General features: G+C 37.3%; 3 protein-coding genes across 4 annotated transcripts; 2 read left to right on the top strand and 1 right to left on the bottom strand.

Annotated features, from left to right (window-relative positions):
* The first annotated feature begins 300 nt into the window (after positions 1 to 300).
* pex13 (peroxisomal biogenesis factor 13) lies at positions 301 to 4,240 on the top strand. Its single transcript, XM_066697321.1, has 4 exons — positions 301 to 502; positions 1,033 to 1,730; positions 1,976 to 2,101; positions 2,371 to 4,240. The coding sequence occupies exons 1-4, from the start codon at positions 429 to 431 to the stop codon at positions 2,679 to 2,681; spliced, it is 1,209 nt and encodes a 402-aa protein (XP_066553418.1). The 5' UTR covers positions 301 to 428; the 3' UTR covers positions 2,682 to 4,240.
* On the bottom strand, positions 4,239 to 9,235 carry LOC136719399 (meiosis-specific nuclear structural protein 1-like). 2 transcript variants are annotated; one of them, XM_066697323.1, is made up of 7 exons: positions 8,728 to 9,235; positions 8,379 to 8,507; positions 8,092 to 8,250; positions 7,799 to 7,914; positions 7,200 to 7,305; positions 6,747 to 6,845; positions 4,239 to 6,658 (listed from the first exon to the last, which is right to left on the bottom strand). In XM_066697323.1, exons 1-6 carry the CDS (start codon positions 8,962 to 8,964, stop codon positions 6,759 to 6,761), a joined length of 834 nt encoding a protein of 277 aa, XP_066553420.1. In that variant the 5' UTR covers positions 8,965 to 9,235; the 3' UTR covers positions 4,239 to 6,658; positions 6,747 to 6,758. The 2 variants fall into 2 exon arrangements, with proteins under 2 accessions (XP_066553420.1, XP_066553419.1); XM_066697322.1 differs by having other exon boundaries at positions 4,239 to 6,845.
* A 197-nt stretch (positions 9,236 to 9,432) lies between these two features.
* On the top strand, positions 9,433 to 19,377 carry sanbr (SANT and BTB domain regulator of CSR). Its single transcript, XM_066696876.1, has 21 exons — positions 9,433 to 9,690; positions 10,643 to 10,794; positions 11,170 to 11,359; positions 11,649 to 11,742; positions 11,971 to 12,209; positions 12,441 to 12,499; positions 12,761 to 12,921; positions 13,074 to 13,160; positions 13,241 to 13,351; positions 13,633 to 13,756; positions 13,922 to 14,074; positions 14,402 to 14,550; positions 14,661 to 14,760; positions 14,855 to 14,887; positions 15,182 to 15,281; positions 15,907 to 15,995; positions 16,230 to 16,258; positions 16,940 to 17,013; positions 17,169 to 17,257; positions 17,515 to 17,606; positions 17,982 to 19,377. Exons 2-21 carry the CDS (start codon positions 10,645 to 10,647, stop codon positions 18,016 to 18,018), a joined length of 2,160 nt encoding a protein of 719 aa, XP_066552973.1. The 5' UTR covers positions 9,433 to 9,690; positions 10,643 to 10,644; the 3' UTR covers positions 18,019 to 19,377.
* The last annotated feature ends 696 nt before the right edge of the window (positions 19,378 to 20,073 follow it).

Genomic DNA, 20,073 nt, shown 5'->3' with positions numbered 1-20,073 from the left:
ACAGCTATTATTTTTATATAAAGCAAATATAATTTCAGTGGCTTTTACATCACGAAATGTTAAATAATATGGCTGAATTATACAACATTGATCTGACTATACCACAAAATTACAATAGGCCTAAGGTGAAGCCTTTTGTGTTTTTCTCCATCTAAGAATTAGTTTTTTCTTAACAATTAAGTGTGAATTGCTGATATTTTTGGTTTGTTTGTTTTTCACACGGATAGTATTATGATTATTGTTGTGGTGGTTAATTTTATTATAATGCAGCAATAAAGCCATGAGTTCGATGCGTTCGTTTTTCCATGATCTATTGAGGAGGTCTAGAGGTACTATGTAACTTGTCTGTCTGGTCGGAGTCCGAAGTGGTGGAGTAGCTGGGCAAAACAGACGAAAACAGAGGAGTTGTTCGGGGGGGATTTTAAAGGATGGCTTCGCAGCCTCCTCCCAAACCCTGGGAAAGACTGATCCCGGGAACGATTTCTAGTCCGGCTAGTTTTCAGTAAGTAATATATATGTGTATGTTCTGGCACTGCGTCAGTGGCGTAAGGCTGCTCATACTGCGCTACTTTCGCATGTGTGCCAGGCTAGGCCTTTTGTTGACATTGCCATTCTACCTTTGTTTCCTTATTAATCAGCAGTATATGTAATATATCAATAAGTCAACAAGAACTTTAATATCCTCTCGGTTAATCATCTAGATGACACAGACGTGTAAATGAATAACGAGATTACGGGGTGTTTCTTAAAACACACCCGTTTCCTCTGAGCAGAAATGGTTTCCACTTGATTCACCAGCTCATTAGCAGGTTTTTAGAGGTGGTCCGTGGGATTTGCACTACTCAGATGTAGTAGACAAAATACTGTTTGTGGTACAATAAAAGCAATTTTAGGGGTATACTGCATGGTTTCATCGTTAAATCACCCTATACGTATTTGACTGTTTTCCCATTACATTAGAGATCTCTTATTGCTTAGCTTGTGCTTTATAACCTGTTAGCTTCATCATGGTAACCTGGATTTAATTGACAGGTCAACAGAATTCGGATCTGGCCTATCAAGACCTGGTCCTCCTGTCCTGACCAGAGTCCCGCCACCAGTTCCCCCCAGACCGACTCAGCAGGTGGGCAGCAGCAGCCTGACCGGTTACAGGCCAGCCTACAGCTCCTTCAACTCCTCCTACAGCCCCTATGGCAGCTCAGTGTATGGGGGCTACAGCCCGTACAACTACGGGTACGGGGGCGGTCTGGGGTACAACAGGTTCCGGACAGACGAAGGTCCACCCAGCCGCTTTGTGCAGCAGGCGGAGGAGAGCAGCCGAGGGGCCTTCCAGTCCATCGAGAGCATCGTTCACGCCTTCTCCTCTGTCAGCATGATGATGGACGCCACCTTCTCTGCCGTATATAACAGCTTCCGGGCAGTGTTGGACGTGGCGAACCACTTCTCCAGACTCAAGGTACACTTCACGAAGGTGTTCTCTGCCTTCGCCCTGGTGAGAACCCTGCGGTACCTGTACAGGCGCTTGCAGAGGATGATGGGACTTCGCGGGGAGTCCGAGGCCGAGGACCTGTGGGCAGACAGCGCGGGGGTCTTGGTTACGGCTAGACCAGAAGAAGGAGCTGCTGGCTCTGTCAAGTCTTGGCCTATATTCCTCTTCTTTGCTGTCATCCTTGGAGGACCTTATCTTATTTGGAAGCTGCTGAGCTCAACTGTTGGCCCTGAGGAAAATGGTATGTCCCTGTATTGAGAATGGCATGATCATGTATGCATGTTCACTACTCTTTTACATCTTTATATATTGATTCATTCCGTCAATTTAATCTATTTGGAACAGTAGGTTTGAAGCGTCTGTGATGGTACAACAGCTTTGATCTATCCCACAAAGTCTAAATGTTGTTATGTTTTTTTTATTGCCAAATCATTTTGTCAGTTATATATACCTTTTTGTAATAAGAGCGACTGTTGTATCCCACAGCATCCACAAACTGGGCAAATGGTGACGATGACCATGTAGTGGCCAGGGCAGAATATGACTTCAATGCTACTTCTGAGGAAGAAATTTCTATTCGTGCTGGGGACATGTTGAACCTGGCCCCCAAGGGTAAAGCTTTATTAAGTACTTGTGTTTTTATTACATGTTGAGCTGAATAAACATAATAGGGAGTTCTGTTCCTTCTCTTTGAGACTTACGTTTGAGTATTTTCATGGTACAGTGCCATGACAAATGGTTCATGCAATGATAAGGAAGTCACATTTGAGTTGCTTTGAGGAGGGTATTACTGCATGTTTAAGTGCTGGCCATGCATTTACATTTCTACAAATGCCATTTATGATACTGACCAACATATTTTATTTGTTTAATATTGGTAGAACAACAGCCTAAGCTACGGGGATGGCTCTTAGCCAGTCTGGATGGTCAGGCAACAGGACTTGTGCCAGCCAACTATGTAAAGATTCTTGGGAAGAGGAGAGGCCGGAGGCAGGCGGAGCTGGAGAGGATCGTGGAGCAGCAGGAGGGGTTTCCAAGCACACCGCAAGCTGCAGGAGCTGTGGGGGCCACAGCAGCACCGGAGACCCTGGCAAACACAGAGGATGCCTTTGAGTCAGTATTCACGGAAACAGCTGGCTCCAGAGGGACATCTGATGTTGCCGTTATTATTCCTGAGAAAATTGATCTCTAAGATTGGGCTACTTGCCAAAACCTGAGATCTTTGAAATCAGATGGTCAATGTTCTCCCTGCGCCCGAGTTGCCAGAACAATTGGGAAAGAAATTGAAGACAATTCTCTAAAGCGTGGGGCCGCACAATGTCACCGTTGATCCCGTATCCCTTTTGTATCAGTTGAGCGAGAGTTAAGTGCAGTTATTCGCCAGTGGTCATGGTGATGAAGAAGCAAAAGCATCTCTGCGATTTCGCAAACTTAATAATATTAGTTGTCCTTGAAACTTGGAATCCCATGTGTCCATTGGGGTAATTAATATTGAAATATTAACATTATTTGTGAAGTAGTTTCAGGTAGCAATTGTATCACAATGCATCAAGGCCATAGACTAGTGCAATATCTTTTCAATGGTAATGGACATGCTGCACTTTTAAACTCGTCAGGGTTCCAGAAACTGTCCTCAGTCCAGTCTTTTGGCAAGTCAGTGTGTATGAGTGATCTTTTTGTTGTCTTTTCTGTATTTGAGATCTTAAAAAAACAACTAACTTGACAAAATGTATGTGTCATTTAGAAATTGTAACTGAAAATATGGGGATGGAGAGAAAACAGGGTAAGTAAGAACAGTCAAAATGCCTGTTTATAAAGGGGTGATTTCTTTTAGCATTGTTTTCTGGTGTTGGATATATTATTCTATACATCAGATGTACTTAGGCAAAGTAAAGGAATAGCAAGCCAACATAATAGTGCATTCACATGTGAAGGTAAATAAATTATCCAAGTATTAGGGATTTTTTTTTTTTTTTTGTCTTAATCTATTCAGATGCAAAGCCATACCTTGTAGTTTTGTTTAAAGGGCTTTCCCATTTTTATTTTAATTTTAAATTCCTCAGGTAGTGTATTCATGCATCATTGCTCTGGGTTAAAGTGGGTGTTGGTCTGACAGAGTAGTTTGTTTCCTTTACAGAGTGTCCTGTACAAAGTGAGGGAATGATGTGGAATGACAAAATAATAACTCCTAATGTTAAATCACAGTAGATTTCTAAAGTTAGCACATGTTTTCATAATCGGTATACTGTATGTTCCCAGCCCGTATATTAGGAGTCTAAGGTTAAGAAAGAAGAAGCAAATAGACATTTGCATGTATTTGGGTTACAAAATGTATGTTTATGAAAGTTATCCAGAAGCAATATGCACAATTTCTAATGCTCTGCATGTTACAATTCGACCACTAATTAACTTAATTTGTAAAATTATAATTAAGACATCCTAACATTTATAGTATCTAAAACGTCTAAGAAATATTCGTACAAATACTGCTAATTCACTTAACTGTGCGTATAGTACGTCTTGTGATGGTAAAAGTGTTGTAAAACTCGTTTCAAATGGTTCACTTTTTAGTATTCAAATTGTATATTTGCTTGCATTTCATCTGTTGAGAGACCATATTTGTTTCTCTCTTCACTGTTTTTTTTTTTTTTTTCCAGGGGTGGAAGGCTGTCAGTTTGATATGTATATGTTAAAATGTACATGTAAAAAAATAAGAATTATTTTGACATAATAAAGATATGTTCAGCAACATTTTATTTTCTTGAATATATCGTTTTACAGTCATCAAACATGTCTAAAATTTAAAATCCTGTTGAAATTGAAAATTCTATTTCCAAACCTCCAGGTTTTAGCAAAGATTACCTTACAGGAGACAGTTCTTCACACAGAGAGTTGTCACTGGGGAACAAAATTATTTTTGAGAGATACACTGTTTTCTCACTGACATCAAAAAACAAAGTGTAGATCAGGCATCCTAGATCATCGGTACTATCAATCGTCACTCTCATCAAACAATGTGGTTTTCTTCCGTCGAGTAGGGGACATTCAAACACAAACACCAGGCAAAGTTAGAAGATCATTGATTCACGTCTTATCCCGCCATCTGAGAATAATTGACGCTAGGAGGTAATACAATAAGGATGAAAAGATTGTGTCAAAATTAAAAAAGAAAATGAATGTAAATGTATAATAAAATATTTATATTTCTTTTTTAACTTTATATATTTATTTCCTTTTTATATTTATGTATGTTATTTATATTTTAATTTTGGCATGGATTACCCTCCATATACACCAATCAGCCATAACATTATGAACACCTGCCTAATATTGTGTAGGTCCTCCTTTTGCCGCCAAAACAGCCCTGACCCGTCGAGGCATGGACTCCACTAGACCTCTGAAGGTGTCCTGTGGTATCTGGCACCAAGACGTTAGCAGCAGATCCTTAAGTCCTGTAAGTTGCGAGGTGGGGCCTCCATGGATCGGACTTGTTTGTCCAGCACATCCCACAGATGCTCGATTGGATTGAGATCTGGGGAATTTGGAGGCCAAGTCAACACCTTGAACTCGGGATTCATCAGACCAGGCCACGTTCTTCCATTGCTCCGTGGTCCAGTTCTGATGCTCATGTTCCCATTGTAGGTGCATTCGACAGTGGACAGGGATCAGCATGGGCACCCTGACTGGTCTGCGGCTACGCAGCCCCATACGCGATAAACTGCGATGCACTGTGTGTTCTGACACCTTTCTATCAGAACCAGCATGAACTTTTTCAGCAATTTGAGCTACAGTAGCACATCTGTTGGATCGGACCACACGGGCCAGCCTTCGCTTCCCATGTGCATCAGTGAGCCTTGGCCACCCATGACCCTGTTGCCGGTTCACCGCTTTTCCTTCCTTGGACCACTTTTGATAGGTACTGACCACTGCAGACCGGGAACACCCTACAAGAGCTGCAGTTTTGGAGATGCTCTGACCCAGTCGTCTAGCCATCACAATTTGGCCCTTGTCAAAGTCCTCAGATCCTTACGCTTGCCCATTTTTCCTGCTTCTAACACATCAACTTTGAGGACAAAATGTTCACTTGCTGCCTAATATATCCCACCCACTGACAGGTGCCATGATAACGAGATTATCAGCGTCATTCACTTCACCTGTCAGTGGTCATAATGTTATGGCTGATTGGTGTACTTATACCCTTATATAGGTAATATTCTGTTACTTCAGTAACTTAAAGTAAACTTAAGTTTTATCTGTTCCCTGGATGTCAGATAATAACAAACAAGGAAGTTTCTAGTTATTCTTGTTGTTTTAATTGGACTTTTCCAACAATATAAAGCACTTCGTAGTAGAAATACAGTAATCTACAGTAACAGAGTTTAGAAACAAAATGATCTATGAGGTAATGTGTGGCATTTAATATTTAGTTTATGTATGTTAAGTAGTGATTTTTTTATAATTATATCTTATTTTCGTGGATGACATGTAGTATATTCAGTGCATGATTGGCTTAGAAATGTATAAATGCCCCCGGACCCCCCTAGCAACCATGACTCCACCCCCGTAAAATCTAAATATTGTGTCCCAACCAATGTTCAAACCAGACCTACATCCTTGCTCTAAAGAAACGTACAATGTTACAATGTTTTATACATGTGATCTCTATATATCAAGAAAAGTGTTTGCAAATGTTGTGCCATCACATCTGCACAAGCATGTATTTTGATCTTTGTACAATAACACTTAAGTGGGCACTGCTTTTTAAAACACCATTAACCTTAGCTTAGGATTTCTGTTCCAGGCCTCAGCTGCTGTAAGGTGATCTGCAGCATTGGAAAGTGAGGTGCCTTTATGAATCATAAGAGCACTGCTGGAGCAGCTCACAGTTAAATTTGAAAACAATGTAACTGCCATCATTGCAGCATTCATTAACTACCTACAGCGTCCATTATCACTGAATGCAAAGTTAAATTATCATATGCATATCATAAACACGTCTGCAGGAAATGGGTTCAGTGACATTATTGAAGCCCAAACCCCTGTGATGTAGACCTTATCGACAAAGAAGGCTATTGGAAAACTTAATCACTCTTCCTCCATAGCCCACCATGGTCTTCATCATTTCAGATTATGAAAATCACTTTTCGATGAAAATCTTGACAGCTGATCCTGTTTAGAACACAGAGAAATTAAAAAATATATATTTTAATGGGAGCAGTGTTCCATCTATGTTAAACTGATAAATTATTGTTTTTACCTTCTGTGTCGGCTATTTCCCAAACCTCTTGCAAAAGTCCTGCAGTTCTTCTACACTCTTTTCTTTCAGTATGAGCTGCAAGGACTTACAGTTTTTACACTGTAGGGGGAAACAGTGGGTGTACAAAAACTGGACAGTAAGCAGACTTACAGATAGTACAAGTTGGCACTTTATTCATTTTAAATGTTTCAAATTGTAGCTCTGTCAAACTAAGTTAACTATGGTGTCTTAAATGTAGACCATAATGGGAAAGCAACAATATCTTAAAATCTTAAAAAAAAAACATTTATCAATGGGATATTCTGATTGTTATAGAGGGAAATACTATCTTTAGAATAGAGTTTTCTCTAAGTGATACTTTACTTTTTATATTCTGTATCTTTTGTTTCATGCTTTTTCTTTTTCTTTGTGTTTATCTACTGTTTTATTTATTTAAAGTTTCATGAAAAATACCAATTTGGGAGTTTGCTCAAGTTTGAGCTGTTGCTTTAGTGCACTGGTTTCTGCAGTCAGTCTGTTTATCTCCTTTTGGAGTTCCTCAAGTTGTTGCTGACGCTCCCTAAAAGATTTAAAACATTGTGGCCATAAACATTGAAAAAAGGTGGATGAGTAATTCTGTAGCCCTCAGTCCAGTCTATAGCAAGGTGGTTATGTTATATGTTTAAATCAACTGGAAGACTAAAAACAATGTACAAATATAAATCAGTTGTAATGATGTTTCCCACTTGTATTTTTAACAAATATGTACTCTTGTGATTGAGCATAACAATTATTTATTTGCTATAGCTGAATTAGCCTTTATCAAATATAAGGCTAGAATTGTAAAACAAATAATAATAATTAATGCAGATCATAAAACTTGTATTTAAAAAACATACAGTATATCTTACATAAAATATAGCCTAGATCTTTACTGTTTTTAATTTAATAGTATTAAATACAAATCATTAAAGTTAAAATAGATATTGATTACATTGTGATTGTCTTTATTCATATACTGCATTCACATACCATCAGCACTGATATTTTTAATGATATGAAAAAATGTATACCAAGAGTTTCCTTGAAGGATGTCAGAAATCTGCTGTTTAAGCTTGTTGATATTTTCATCTTTTCTGATTCTTTCAGAGTTCATCTCTTCTTTTAAATCTGAAATGGTCAGGTTGTGCTGCAATAAGAACAGGTAAGATGATGCATGAGAACAACTGAGATGCACATATTGCAGCAGGGGTACTACAATAAAAAAGAAATCATACAAATTGGAGAATATATTAATTAATATAATTAATTATCTCAAATCAGTCATATAGGAAGTAGGAGTAGTTATATGAGGAACTGCACTAACCTGCAGTGTCAGGTCCTTGATGGTTTGTTCATAAGCTGAAGTGCATTCAAGATACATCTGCACCTTCTCCTGTACTTCATGTTCTGCTTTCTGCAACTGCTCTTTAGTTTGACAGTGGAGTTCTCTCTCAGCATTAATCTTTTCTGTGTGTTCCACATTCTAGACAAAGAGAACCAATTTAGCTAAATCACACATACAGACTTCAAGATTACAAATATCATAATATTATCATAGGATAGGATATTTACTACCAATTACTATGTGTGATTTGAATTTAATTTGTCTACCTTTGCTTTTATCAGCCTGGAGAAACTGGAAATGTGCAAGTCCTTTTCCTTTAATTCACATTTTAGTTGCAAGACTTCTTTCTCAAGAGCTGCATTCTTTTCCAGTAAACTGTCATTGTGAAGGGATACCTGAGGATGAATTAATCAAGATTAATAAAGATAATCTATTCAGTATAAAGATATTCATTTTATAAATGAAATAACACACATGTATGCCAAGTATACAGGACATTCTTAGATAGGTAAATAGATAGATATACATGTAGTTCCACCTACCACACATATAGCCTATGCCACATAGTCCCTTTGACAACTAATCTGAAACTGGCTAATCCCAGACTATACTTACTTGAACAGATTGATCTTTTATTGTTTTCCTGGATAGATGTGGCTTTGCCGGCTCCAGTCGTGTTTGACTCCCTGCCAAAGCACTCAACCGATGCACCTGTACTGGGGGGCATTCAGCAGCTCTGCCAATGACTGACATTTCACTGGCATGCAATTCTCCAGATGCTCTAGATGATTTCCATCCTGCATTGCACTTCTTATTTCTCGCAAGAGCCATTTCTACTTTCAGTACTAACATTGGTGACAGACTCACACAAATTACACTGAAATGGCAATAGCAGCTACTTCACAGCAAGTTGCCTGACCAGCAGTTCTATTCAACACATGCACATGCTGTACTTATATGGGTGTGACCATATCATACAATCTCAGTTATCTCATATCTTCCATTCACTTATGCATTTTATAAGGTTGATTTGGTAAAAGTATGTTGTTCAGTTTGTTTGTGTTTTTGTTGTTTGTCCAAAAAGCCGGCACTGTTACTCAGCAACGGGACGCTCCTGTTACCCAGCCCGCACTGCGGCAGCGAAGGGGAACCTGTCAACTGCAACACACTGGCTCTGGCCGAGTGACGTACCTCTAAATCTGTATGCTGATTGGCTAATGCGAGGTATTTTTCGGTCATGAGGGCTGGTCCTCGACTCTGATTGATCCACTGACCCGTCAGTCATGGCTTGCCATTGTCAAAGTCAGTCCAGGGAGGGGGGGCGTTTGCTGCAGTACTAAAGTGAACTGCTTAGATAATGCCTCACTGGATGGCCGCAGAGAAGATATTGAATACTGTGACATTTCATACTTTATATATGTCTATTTAAGTACAGTCTTTGACTTAAGTAATCAGTTTTCTTTATTTGTTAAAACATTTTAAAGAAGAGGAGCATCCGTTAATGAGAAAATTAGCTAAGTATTATAATATTGCATGTTTGTTAAAGCAAATGCAATACATCTTAAAAACATTTTTTAGGTATGCATTTTCAATTTTGTTGCATTATTGTTCATGTATTTGATGTTACACATGCTTAATGCGCTCTTTGTAAGGAACATACGGCATTGTGTCGTTGTTTCCTGGGAAGTGCTCTGTGTACGGACGTTAGGGATTGATTAACGCTACATGATAAATGTGTGTCTTCTTGGGTGTCATTTGATTCAGTGCATCTAATATTTATTCATATTATGCTGCTAATAACGAATACGTCTATAAAGTGTATTCATGCATTGAATGTAGACCTTTGACAGACCGTTCACGGCTTGTTAAATCTTGTTTTATGTGATGCTTAAGAAGTGGGGCGGACTAATGCATTGAAGTCCTTTATGCTCCAGTCAGTCCCATTTGGGTCACAAAAGAGAAAGGACGAAAGGAACTGAAAATATGATCTCCATAGATTATATTGTATTATACAGTGTTTGCATGACATCATAATATTTTGTCACAAGCAGTTTATTTAGGAGGGGCTGATGATGACGATAGCCTTTGTTTCTGAGTTTTGAAACGTTAAAAACACACACCCATCAACATGTTCACGTTGGAGCTAATTCTCATGGGGAAATAAGTTATTATAAAGTTGGGACATGGTATTTATTGGAAATGGCAACTTCTAGAGGTAGAGAAACAGCCTGTGATGAAAAGTTCATTGAAATTGGATCTCTGTGCTAAAAAATAAATGAAATAAACATGAATAAAGCCTGCAGTATGTATAGAAATCTTTCCCTTGTGGACTAACATGTCCCAGTATAAAGAAATACTGTGTCTATCAGCAAGACATGTCTTACACTGTTTTGTCCTTGATTATATAAATCTGTTGAGATACTGTTCAGCCTTCTGCTGTTGATTCATTGTATATAACGTCTTCATTTCTAAACCTGTCTGTACCTTTGTGTGCATTGTAATTGAATGTCATCTCTTTAACCCTTTACAGAAATGAGTAGTTTCTGCTCTGTGAACAACAACTTCCCATATGACAATAATGGCTTGGTTTTAGACATGATTTTGAGCTCCCTTTGGGGTGTTCCTCAGCCCATAAACTGGGAAAATGTTGCAAGACTTGTACCTGGTTTTACTCCCAAAGAGGTAACTTCCTGAATTCATTGTAGTGATAAAGTAATACAGGCAATGAAAGTCTACTTAACTACACAAAGCGCAATCAGAAAAGAAATTGGGGGTTGGGGGTAAGAAACATAATTTATCTTTTCTGAATCTTAAAATTAAAACAATAGTAATATCAAATTTTGGGATGAAATACTGTATGTTTCTAATAAATATTTTAATTAGTTTTGTGTTTGTGATTTTTGTGTTTATGAGTGGAACATCACTAATGTCTATGGTTCTGAACATTTTGATATCTGTAAATTATTGTTTGGCTTGCAATGAAGGTTAGAGCATTTGGAAGGGCTTCAAATTGTAATGTGAATATAGTGAAGTTTCAATCACTGCCAATGTTTACAGTGTGCTCGGAGGTTTGAAGAATTGAAGAACAATGGAACTCTTCCGTACATTGATAACCAGTGCAATCCACTGACAGCGAGTGGTGGCTCTCCCTCAGACACCCTGTCTACATACATCAAATCCACTCTGACGGATACCTTTGGAGAACAGGGGGAAACACGAGCCAGTCAAAACACTATTTCAGTGACCGGTAAGACGGCAGACTTTTATGTTCCAAGCTGAAGTTGATTGGAAGCACATTTTGGCATTTTGAGAGCAACATTTTTCCAGTTAGTTTCATGATGCGTTTCCAAAGACATTGAATTAATTAGTTGAGAGTCCGGTTACAGTGAACCATAGAAGGTTCTTCAACCTCGATCTAGATGGCCTTGTATAGGATTTTGCATTTATTTGAAGACACGTGCTTTTTAATGCATTAACTGAGTTACTTTTGGAAGTATATGAGACACTCTCTTTATTATGGTTTTGGTCTCTTTCAGGTTTGTCTGTAACACCTTTAGGAAGAAGCTCATCAGCTGAAAATGAAGCCAGTGTCACTGATGAGGATGAAGTTAAAGCAGATGAGAGTAAAGGGTAGGCCTTGGAAGGGACATTACAATATTTTGTAAATGGAAGGACAATATTATCAAAAGTCCAAATGCTGTAAAGAGTTTTTTTTTCTTTTCTCTTGCATGTTCTGTGACATTTTGTGCTTTCATACCAAAAAATGATCACTTAAGGTGAATTGCTATTCATTAGTTGTCTTCAAATTCATAATAACCTATCTGTGAGTTTTGACAACTGAATCATTGTCTTTCAAAGGCCTAACATGGTGATTCATGTCTGTGATGAAGCTAAAAATCTGAAGCAGGATTTTTTTTGCCCCCGCGACATCCTCGTCAATGAAATGAAGTACTTTGCCGAGTACCTGTCCGTGGACGCTCAGCGATGGGAGGAAGTGGACATTTCTGTGCACTGTGACGTTCAGATCTTTGATTGGCTCATGAACTACGTGAAGAGGAATGGAGAACCTGCAGAAAAGAAAGATAAACCCAAGCTAGGTAAGGAAAACTGACCGAGTGCTTGATTCAACTGTATAATAATACAAAATAATAAACCTCAGTGCCATTATAATTTGCATATTACAAAATCCTTGTAAACCAAACCATAGTATTAGCCTATATTGTTCCATTCCAATGTATATTTGAATGGTAGTGTAGCTCTTGTTTTTATTTAATGTCATTACTTATGCCTTAACCTTGTGTTGTGTATTGTATATTTGCTTGTTTCAGAACCCAGTAATGTTATTTCAATCCTGATCTCCTCAGAATTTTTGAAGATGGATGCATTAGTAAGTAACCTGAAGGGTTTTGGTCACAATGTTTTGCTACATTTCTGCTGTATCACATAATCTATGCAATTAGTTTCCATTTCTTGTAAATAGCTCTGAAGACCTGGTCTTTCTGATTTTCAAGTGCATTTCACATGCAAGCTTGTTCCAATGGTGAGCCTTAAGATTGTGTATTGCTGGCTGCCCTTTTGTAAATGAAGCCATTTCAAATGCACATTTGTGTATATGTTAAACAGTTTGAACTACTGCTCATCTCTTTAGGTTGAAGAATGCATACAGTACTGTCATGAGAACATGAGCGCTATTGTAGCTACACCATGCAATATGAACTGCATCAATTCTAACCTAGCTACTCGGATAGCAGACCTCTTCACTCACAATGAGGCTGATGACATAAAGGACAAAAAGGATAAATTTAAGAGGTTTGTGTAAATTATTTTTTCTTTTTTAGAATTGTTGGGTATGTCTCAGCTGCCTTAATTTATTATTAATGGTATGTAAAACTAATTTGATGAATGTAGGAGCTAAATGGTGTCATAAAAGTGTGTTTTGTTATTTTGTTTTCTTCCTCCAGCAAAATATTTCAGAAAAAAATCGAGAGGCTTTTTGACCCCGAGTATAAGAATCCTGATTCTCCAGGCGATGCTGCCACATTGTACAGGTAAGTAGAAAGCCTTCCATACAATCATTAGTCCTTCCCTTGTGTATGTGATGTGACACACAGGTTTCCTTTTCTTCCAGGTGCAGCCTTTGCAATAAACTTCTAACCAAAGAAACTGAGAAAAAGATCTCCTGCATTCCAGGGAAGATTAATATTGATCTTCATGGAAGTATCATCTACACCCACACAAGGTATTGTCTATGCAGGCATCATTCATTGTACCAACTGTAAGCACAGTTCCACAACAATAATCAAAAAAGAAAGTTTAGTTGTTTGTTTTTTTCAAATAAACATTAGATGTGAAATAGTTTTAATTCTGCCATAGCCAGACCTTCTAGTGACAAACTTAGAATAACAGGTTCCTTGTACTCTGATATTTCTCCCAGCATTCTCTGCAATCTTGAGATTATTATATGGTTCACACCATATTCGTGGAAAAGTAAATTACATCAGTTGCTTTTCTTCCGTATAGAGATAAAAACTGGGACATACATGACTACTTGAACAGCTTGTATGAGGAACTGAAGTCCTGGAGTCTTGTATACTGGAGGGTTTGGGGAATGGTTAACTTCTTAACCTGTTCTCGATGCAAGCAGGTAGGGATCGTATGCTGAAACTGACATATGATTAAATACGTTTATGTCGCAAACATTAGCTAACCGACCCACCTTCTATCAACAGTAACAGTAATGTTCTCAACCATTTGCTATTGAAAACCTCTGGACATTTGCGATCAATGCCTTTGGTTCCCATGTTGGCAGGTGTTTTTATGCACTGAGCTGTCTCAGTGTTGCTTCCACCCGGACACCGTTCTCTACCCTAGTCCCAGTAGTGGGCAGGGCTCTCGTGGCATTGGCGTGTACCCCTGTTGCAGCCAGAGAGTTCTGCGCTTTGACCCCTCCAGGATGCCCAAGGTAGAATGTTTTTTCTTTTTCACTTGATTCAAATTCCTTATATAGTGTTGTGTGTAAATTGTAGTAAATTCCTCTGTAACATTAATGAATTAAGTGTTTTATAGTGGTGTATCGGGGAAATCAATCTTGGAACGAAGAAAGCAATCTGAAAATTGTGCAGATGAAAATCGCAACTTTTTTTCAGTTCTGCTTTGTTTTTGTAAATGTTTTTGTATGCAAGCCATTGCTGAGGAGTCTACTCGGGCCTTTTAGATACCTGGACTAAGAATTCGGGGTTCTCGCATGCATGACAGTCTCTTTCCTTGTCTGACTGCTCTGTTGCTGCAGGGCTGCCAAGTACAAGACCACATTGTGAGCATAGCTGGCTGCGAGGACTGTGGCGATCTTCAGTCCGACTCCTCCAGAACCCGAGTGTTGAACGACCTGCTTTTGCACAGGGAATCTGTTTCGGTATCCTGCCCTCCAGACCCTGAATGGTAAAAAAATAAGAGTAGAGTGGCAGCAGTAGTATTAAAAGTAAACTATAAAATAACTAAATCCCCTCAAACCCAGCCACTGATCCTTTTGTGTGTTTTTTGATTTACAGTGAAGGTGCCTCTTCATCGGCAGAAGAAAGGGCCCTTGACTGTGACATTCAGCTGGAACCAAATGCCTTGAGGGGAATGAAACCTGGTGAGGTCACTGCGGTGAGTTCCCGGCCCACTTTGGTGTTGATAATCATTTTTAAAAACCATATAAGAAGGAAGAATTACAATTATTGCCTTTCTCCTTTCTTTACAGTTTTCATTATTGAAGAATTGGAGCTTGCAGTTGGTATGTCTTTCTAATTATCTTTTTATTTTGCATTTTCATGTATATAATGTCTGGTTTTTGTTATGGAGTCTTGATTTTAACTCACTAGATCAATGTAATGATATGTGCATTTTATATTTTTTGTTAATACAGCATTATCATCATTGTGGGACCAAGTGAACCTCTATATTATATATACAGGCAGCATAAATCGGTTTTGTTCTTTAGATTGAGTATAAGACATTAAATGAAATGTTTTACTTAAGCACTAGCATGCTTTACTGGGCACTATTAATGCACCTTGTTTCCCTGTAGAGACAGCAGTCACTTTTGTCTGAGGATGAAGAGTATACCACAGGCTCGGAGGTAACCGAAGATGAGGTTGGAGATGAGGAGGAAGTATCCAGAAAACAAGGTAAGACCGAGATAGAGCAGTTACCTAAGTTACCTATGTGCCTTTAGCAGTCTTCATAATAGATGGTGCCATTTTACATTAATGCTTGGTAATCAAATCTTAGGCATTATAATCATCATTCATATTCATAAAGTTTATGATCTATTCATTAATTGTCAGTGTTGGTAAAATAAAATAAGATATCTACATTTTCAAGAAATATGGTGCAACATACCATTTCTTCAGTGTTTAATTTTTTTATTGAAAGTCGTTCAATAGGCTATTCTTTATTTTTCATGTTTTTACAACCTTTCAGATATCAGAAACAAATGGTTTCCACTTATATAATGTTTCTGTAGACTCTCCATAATACCATGGATATCACCTCTGATTCAACTAAGGCTCTAATCAAAACTGCCAATTGCAAATTAAGATAACAGTACATGGTTTCGGTATTGCATGTTGGAATACCTCACCAGGTTTTTATTAGGTAGAGGAAGAATCCTGTCAAACAAACCGCTCCCAGAGTTGTTAATGCAATTGGTAGGAGTGTCAAAGCTTTGATTTAGTTCTGACCAAAGTCTAATTTAATTTAATTTTAATCTGCCTGTCTATATAAATATATTTCCCTTATAAATCACTGTAGGTGCAAAGAAGGCCAAAAAAGTTTCTAAACCACTTAAGAGACAAGTTTCATCCCCAAGCTTTCAGAGGAGAGAGAAAGCTGTGGAGAAGGTTGGTAAATACCTGTATAATACATACATAATGAAGTTCTAAAAAGTAAAGTGGAGACTTATAGATAACGTAGATTCTTTCAATAGACTCCAGTTTGGTATATTTTCCACACAGTTCACACAAAACAAATGTAAGAAGATGGATAATGATAAAATGTAATTATTCTGCCCTTTCTTAATGGTGAGATTTCTCCAGTAGAGTTTTTTTTAACTGTCTTTTCTTTGTGTATTTTAGGCACCCTCTCGAGATGCAACAGCATTCACGTATGCTTGCTTTTTGTCTTTATTTCATTAAGGGTAACCTACATGTTCAAGTAGCAACTTATTAACATAAGATAATTTCACCAACAAATAAACAGGCATGAGATTTACAATAGGTCTTACAGGTTACATTTTGACATGTGTACATAAAATAGGTAAACTGTGACGGTTCAATAAAACCGAATTATGGAGGTCAAATTGTGCAGATTGTTATAAGAAGAAAAAATATCCTGTAACGGAGCATTTGTATCCCTTTATAATATATCCTGAATTTTATATTATGTTGTTTGTACATTTTTACGGGACAATACCCATTGACATTTTTCTGGTACTTCCTGATTGTGGTCCCAAACATATCACAGAAGAGAGAAAGGAGAACAAACAACTTTTATAATTCAGATCCATATTGATAATTTATTACTTATATATAATTAATCTACCAGCAATACAAAATTCAGGAACAACACAGATTGACACAGAAAAACACTTAAAAATGACTTTCAGATCCAATTCTAATTTAATTTAATGAGTTGTTTGTCTCAGCACTAGGAAAAGGCCATTGTGTGGATGCATTTCCAAGCACAACCAGAAGTGATCTGGTTGTCTGTAACTGCACATTATTCCGGCACATTGTTCAGAAGCATACATTGCATCATGATGTAATGAAGTAATTGTCTTTAACAGAGTAAGTTCTCAGAAGAGTAAGTGGGATAGCACACGATCCATGCGATATAACCAAGACGCCCAAAGAGAAGAAGGTACAGCTATTACACTCCTGCAGTGTACTTGATTACTCCCAAAAAATAAGTTTGTGTGTTTTATCTTTGAATTTGAACCAGAATCCATCAAATTAATTTACATTTTCAATTAATGTTATTGTTGGTTTTCCATTCTTAAAATGCTGCTTTTTCAGATCAGCGGAGAATGGTAGAAATTATTGGGCATCTGACAAAGATGAGATTTGGAGACTTGGATCGCAGTAAATCAAAGGAAGGCAAAGAAGTGAGTTTTGGAGCAAGCCATTTAGTATTGCAGTACATAAGGTTGAAAAAAAAGCTTCACCTTTTTTATGGTTTTTCTCTGAATTTCCTGCTTTAAATTTGGTTTGCCTGTATTGTAAAACTGCTTTATTGCTCCCAGATCCCAGCAGTCCATGGGCGTGTGTACAGATTTATGTGTTACCCTGTAAAAGTGATGACGTTTATTCGTTTTGCAACAGAATAGTGTGTTTGGGAACTTCACCTGTGTTGTTCTTTTAGTATGCAGGTGGCATTTACTCAAGATTGGAGGCACAGTTCAAAGCATCTTTACAAGCCAACACACGTCAGCCCAGTTCAGACAAGAACATTAGGTAAAAAATACAAAATAAACACACACAAAGTAACAGGTACAGCTATTTATGGTTGAAAGGAGATTTATTATTAAAAATATATATATGCTATTTTGATTTTGTATGATGGTTGAGAACTGATATCAGTAAGGAATTGTCTTATTCAATAATGTTACCTTAGCAATTAAAATGCCAGATTATAATGATTGATTTAGCATACAAGTTTAGCATACAAGTTTTAGGATCTTCAGGAGATTTCTGTGTTTACTATTATGTGAAACTTCATTGTGTCCTGATATGTCTTTAAATTGAGAGGTTACAGCTTTGTTTTTAAGATATACAGAAATATTCTCTGTTCATTGAGTATGAGTGCATTTTTATGTTTTTTCTTCTCAGACCGAAGACCCGCTTTGCACAGTTAAGGCCAACTTAAGAAATCAGATGAAAACATGCCATTCCAGTGACTGCACTGCAAAATTCTTCCAAGATGTCAGAAAACCTATAGTCATTAAGCATTTAAAATATATCTCTCTGTATCGGTCAGCTTGGCTTTTCCTCTTCATGTTGCTCAGGATTCTCCTTTAGCTTTAGCCTGTGTAACTTTAAAATGCCTCAAAGCTGTGACTGGCTCAGGTGCCTTTCTGATGAGCTTAATTGAACAGCATTAGATTTGATTATTTTTTTAATTGGAATGGATACTGAGATTAGCATGATCAAGCAATGTTTCAAGATATCAGTTTATTCTTTTTTTTATCCAGATATAAAGATCGTTGCTAATGTTCACCTTTTTTTTTTTAATATGTATAATATGTAGGACATGTATTGGTTATATGTAATGTATGTAGCTAGCACGGGTAGTATTGAGCTTTAAACATGTATCTGTTTCCATTGTTTATTTTTGTCTATATGCCTGCCTTTTAGACGATTTTGAGCTGAAGTCACTGCTTAATCAAAATGATGGCTGTACATCATAATTGGGTCCAATTTTTATTTTCCCTTTTCACTTTATTTGCTGGACATGTTTAAATAGTGTTAACGGTTTTTATCCAGTTTTTATCAGAACGCCGACTTTAACATTTGTTTTATTCATTTATTTTTGGGGGGTTGATGCAAGGCCATTTTCACCTTTTAAAATATGTCTCTATGATAGATCAATAATGGAGATTTAATACAGTTTTAAATTTCAATTTTAAAGGCAGATGGACTGGCAATAAATAAACTCGGGATATCAGATATCTTCTATACTCTGCTTTCTCACTCCACTTTAAGTGATGAGCATTATCAAATGGAGCATGAACACAGATAGTATTACCTCAGTAACAAACCAATGTGATCCTGCAGAATACTCCCTCCCTGGCCCTTGATTCAGTGGTGACAACAGCTCAGGTGAACCATCCACAGACATAGAATTAATAAAATACAAAACAGTCTGTCCAAAACCTGCTCCATGTTCTTAACATTTACTGGGTTTAAATGCCAGTCTTGTATAATTTATTATCTCAATAATACTTCTTGCACTGTCATTTTCTTCATATAAAACTAAGTGAAACGTGAAAGCAGGAAAGCTTGAAAACAGTTGCCTCCCCTCACAGAAAAGCTTTTTCTTGTTGCTATTGTGACTTACTAAAATGGGTTTTGCTCTCTGAACATTAAAGATTCAAAAGGGAATGCACTAACTTAGTCCTTTAGTCCTATATTTATTTGGGCTGTTTGAAAGCTCAAAACAACATGTACTCAAATTGCACTAATTGTGTAATGTGATTTAATAAACTTTTAGAAACCTTATGGTCCAGCTTCTCACATCGTCTGAGTTACTTTATAAAGTTACTTTGACATGAGCATTGAATACAGAGCACACCTGAACAGAGTTATTAGAATTGTATCATCTGTTCATTAGGTTTCATATTGTCTACATCTGAAAAAAACATTTCCATTCACTTTACTTAACTTAAAATACTGGGATCCCTGAAGGCGGGCCATATACTCTATAAAAGTCTATTTGTGTGTTTTGAAATCAATCTCCTTTGTGGACTTTTACAAACCAAAGAAACGGGGTGTGAAGATACATATTGTAAAAAATACATAGTAAAACTATTATATGTGATAAAGCGATAAATGTTGATATCCACATTCCATAGTGCTGCTGCAAAGTAATTCTCCATTTGCTATCCTGGACCAAAGATCACTTATTAAGAACATATAAGGAAACTTGTATAAGAGAACTTTTCACTGTTGAAATTGAACAAATCACAATACAGACAGTCCAAGTAACAGAGTTAAAATTTCTGGTGTAATCCGTTTAACTTTAGCATCATCACAATGTACCTCCCATGGTGCACCTCCAATCTAAGATTTTATATGTAGTTTTTATGTAGTTTTCAAAAATAGACAGTCAGGAAGTTATAGATACTTCAATGACTGGCACGGTCAGAAAATCATGTGACTAATGAAGTAAAAATAATCACAAAAAATAAATACATTTGATCTT

Source organism: Amia ocellicauda, chromosome 23 (genome assembly GCF_036373705.1).
Source record: "Amia ocellicauda isolate fAmiCal2 chromosome 23, fAmiCal2.hap1, whole genome shotgun sequence".
Classification (NCBI taxonomy): Eukaryota; Metazoa; Chordata; class Actinopteri; order Amiiformes; family Amiidae; genus Amia; species Amia ocellicauda.
Note: the sequence above shows the minus strand (reverse complement) of the source record. Positions and strands in the feature narration are given on the sequence as shown.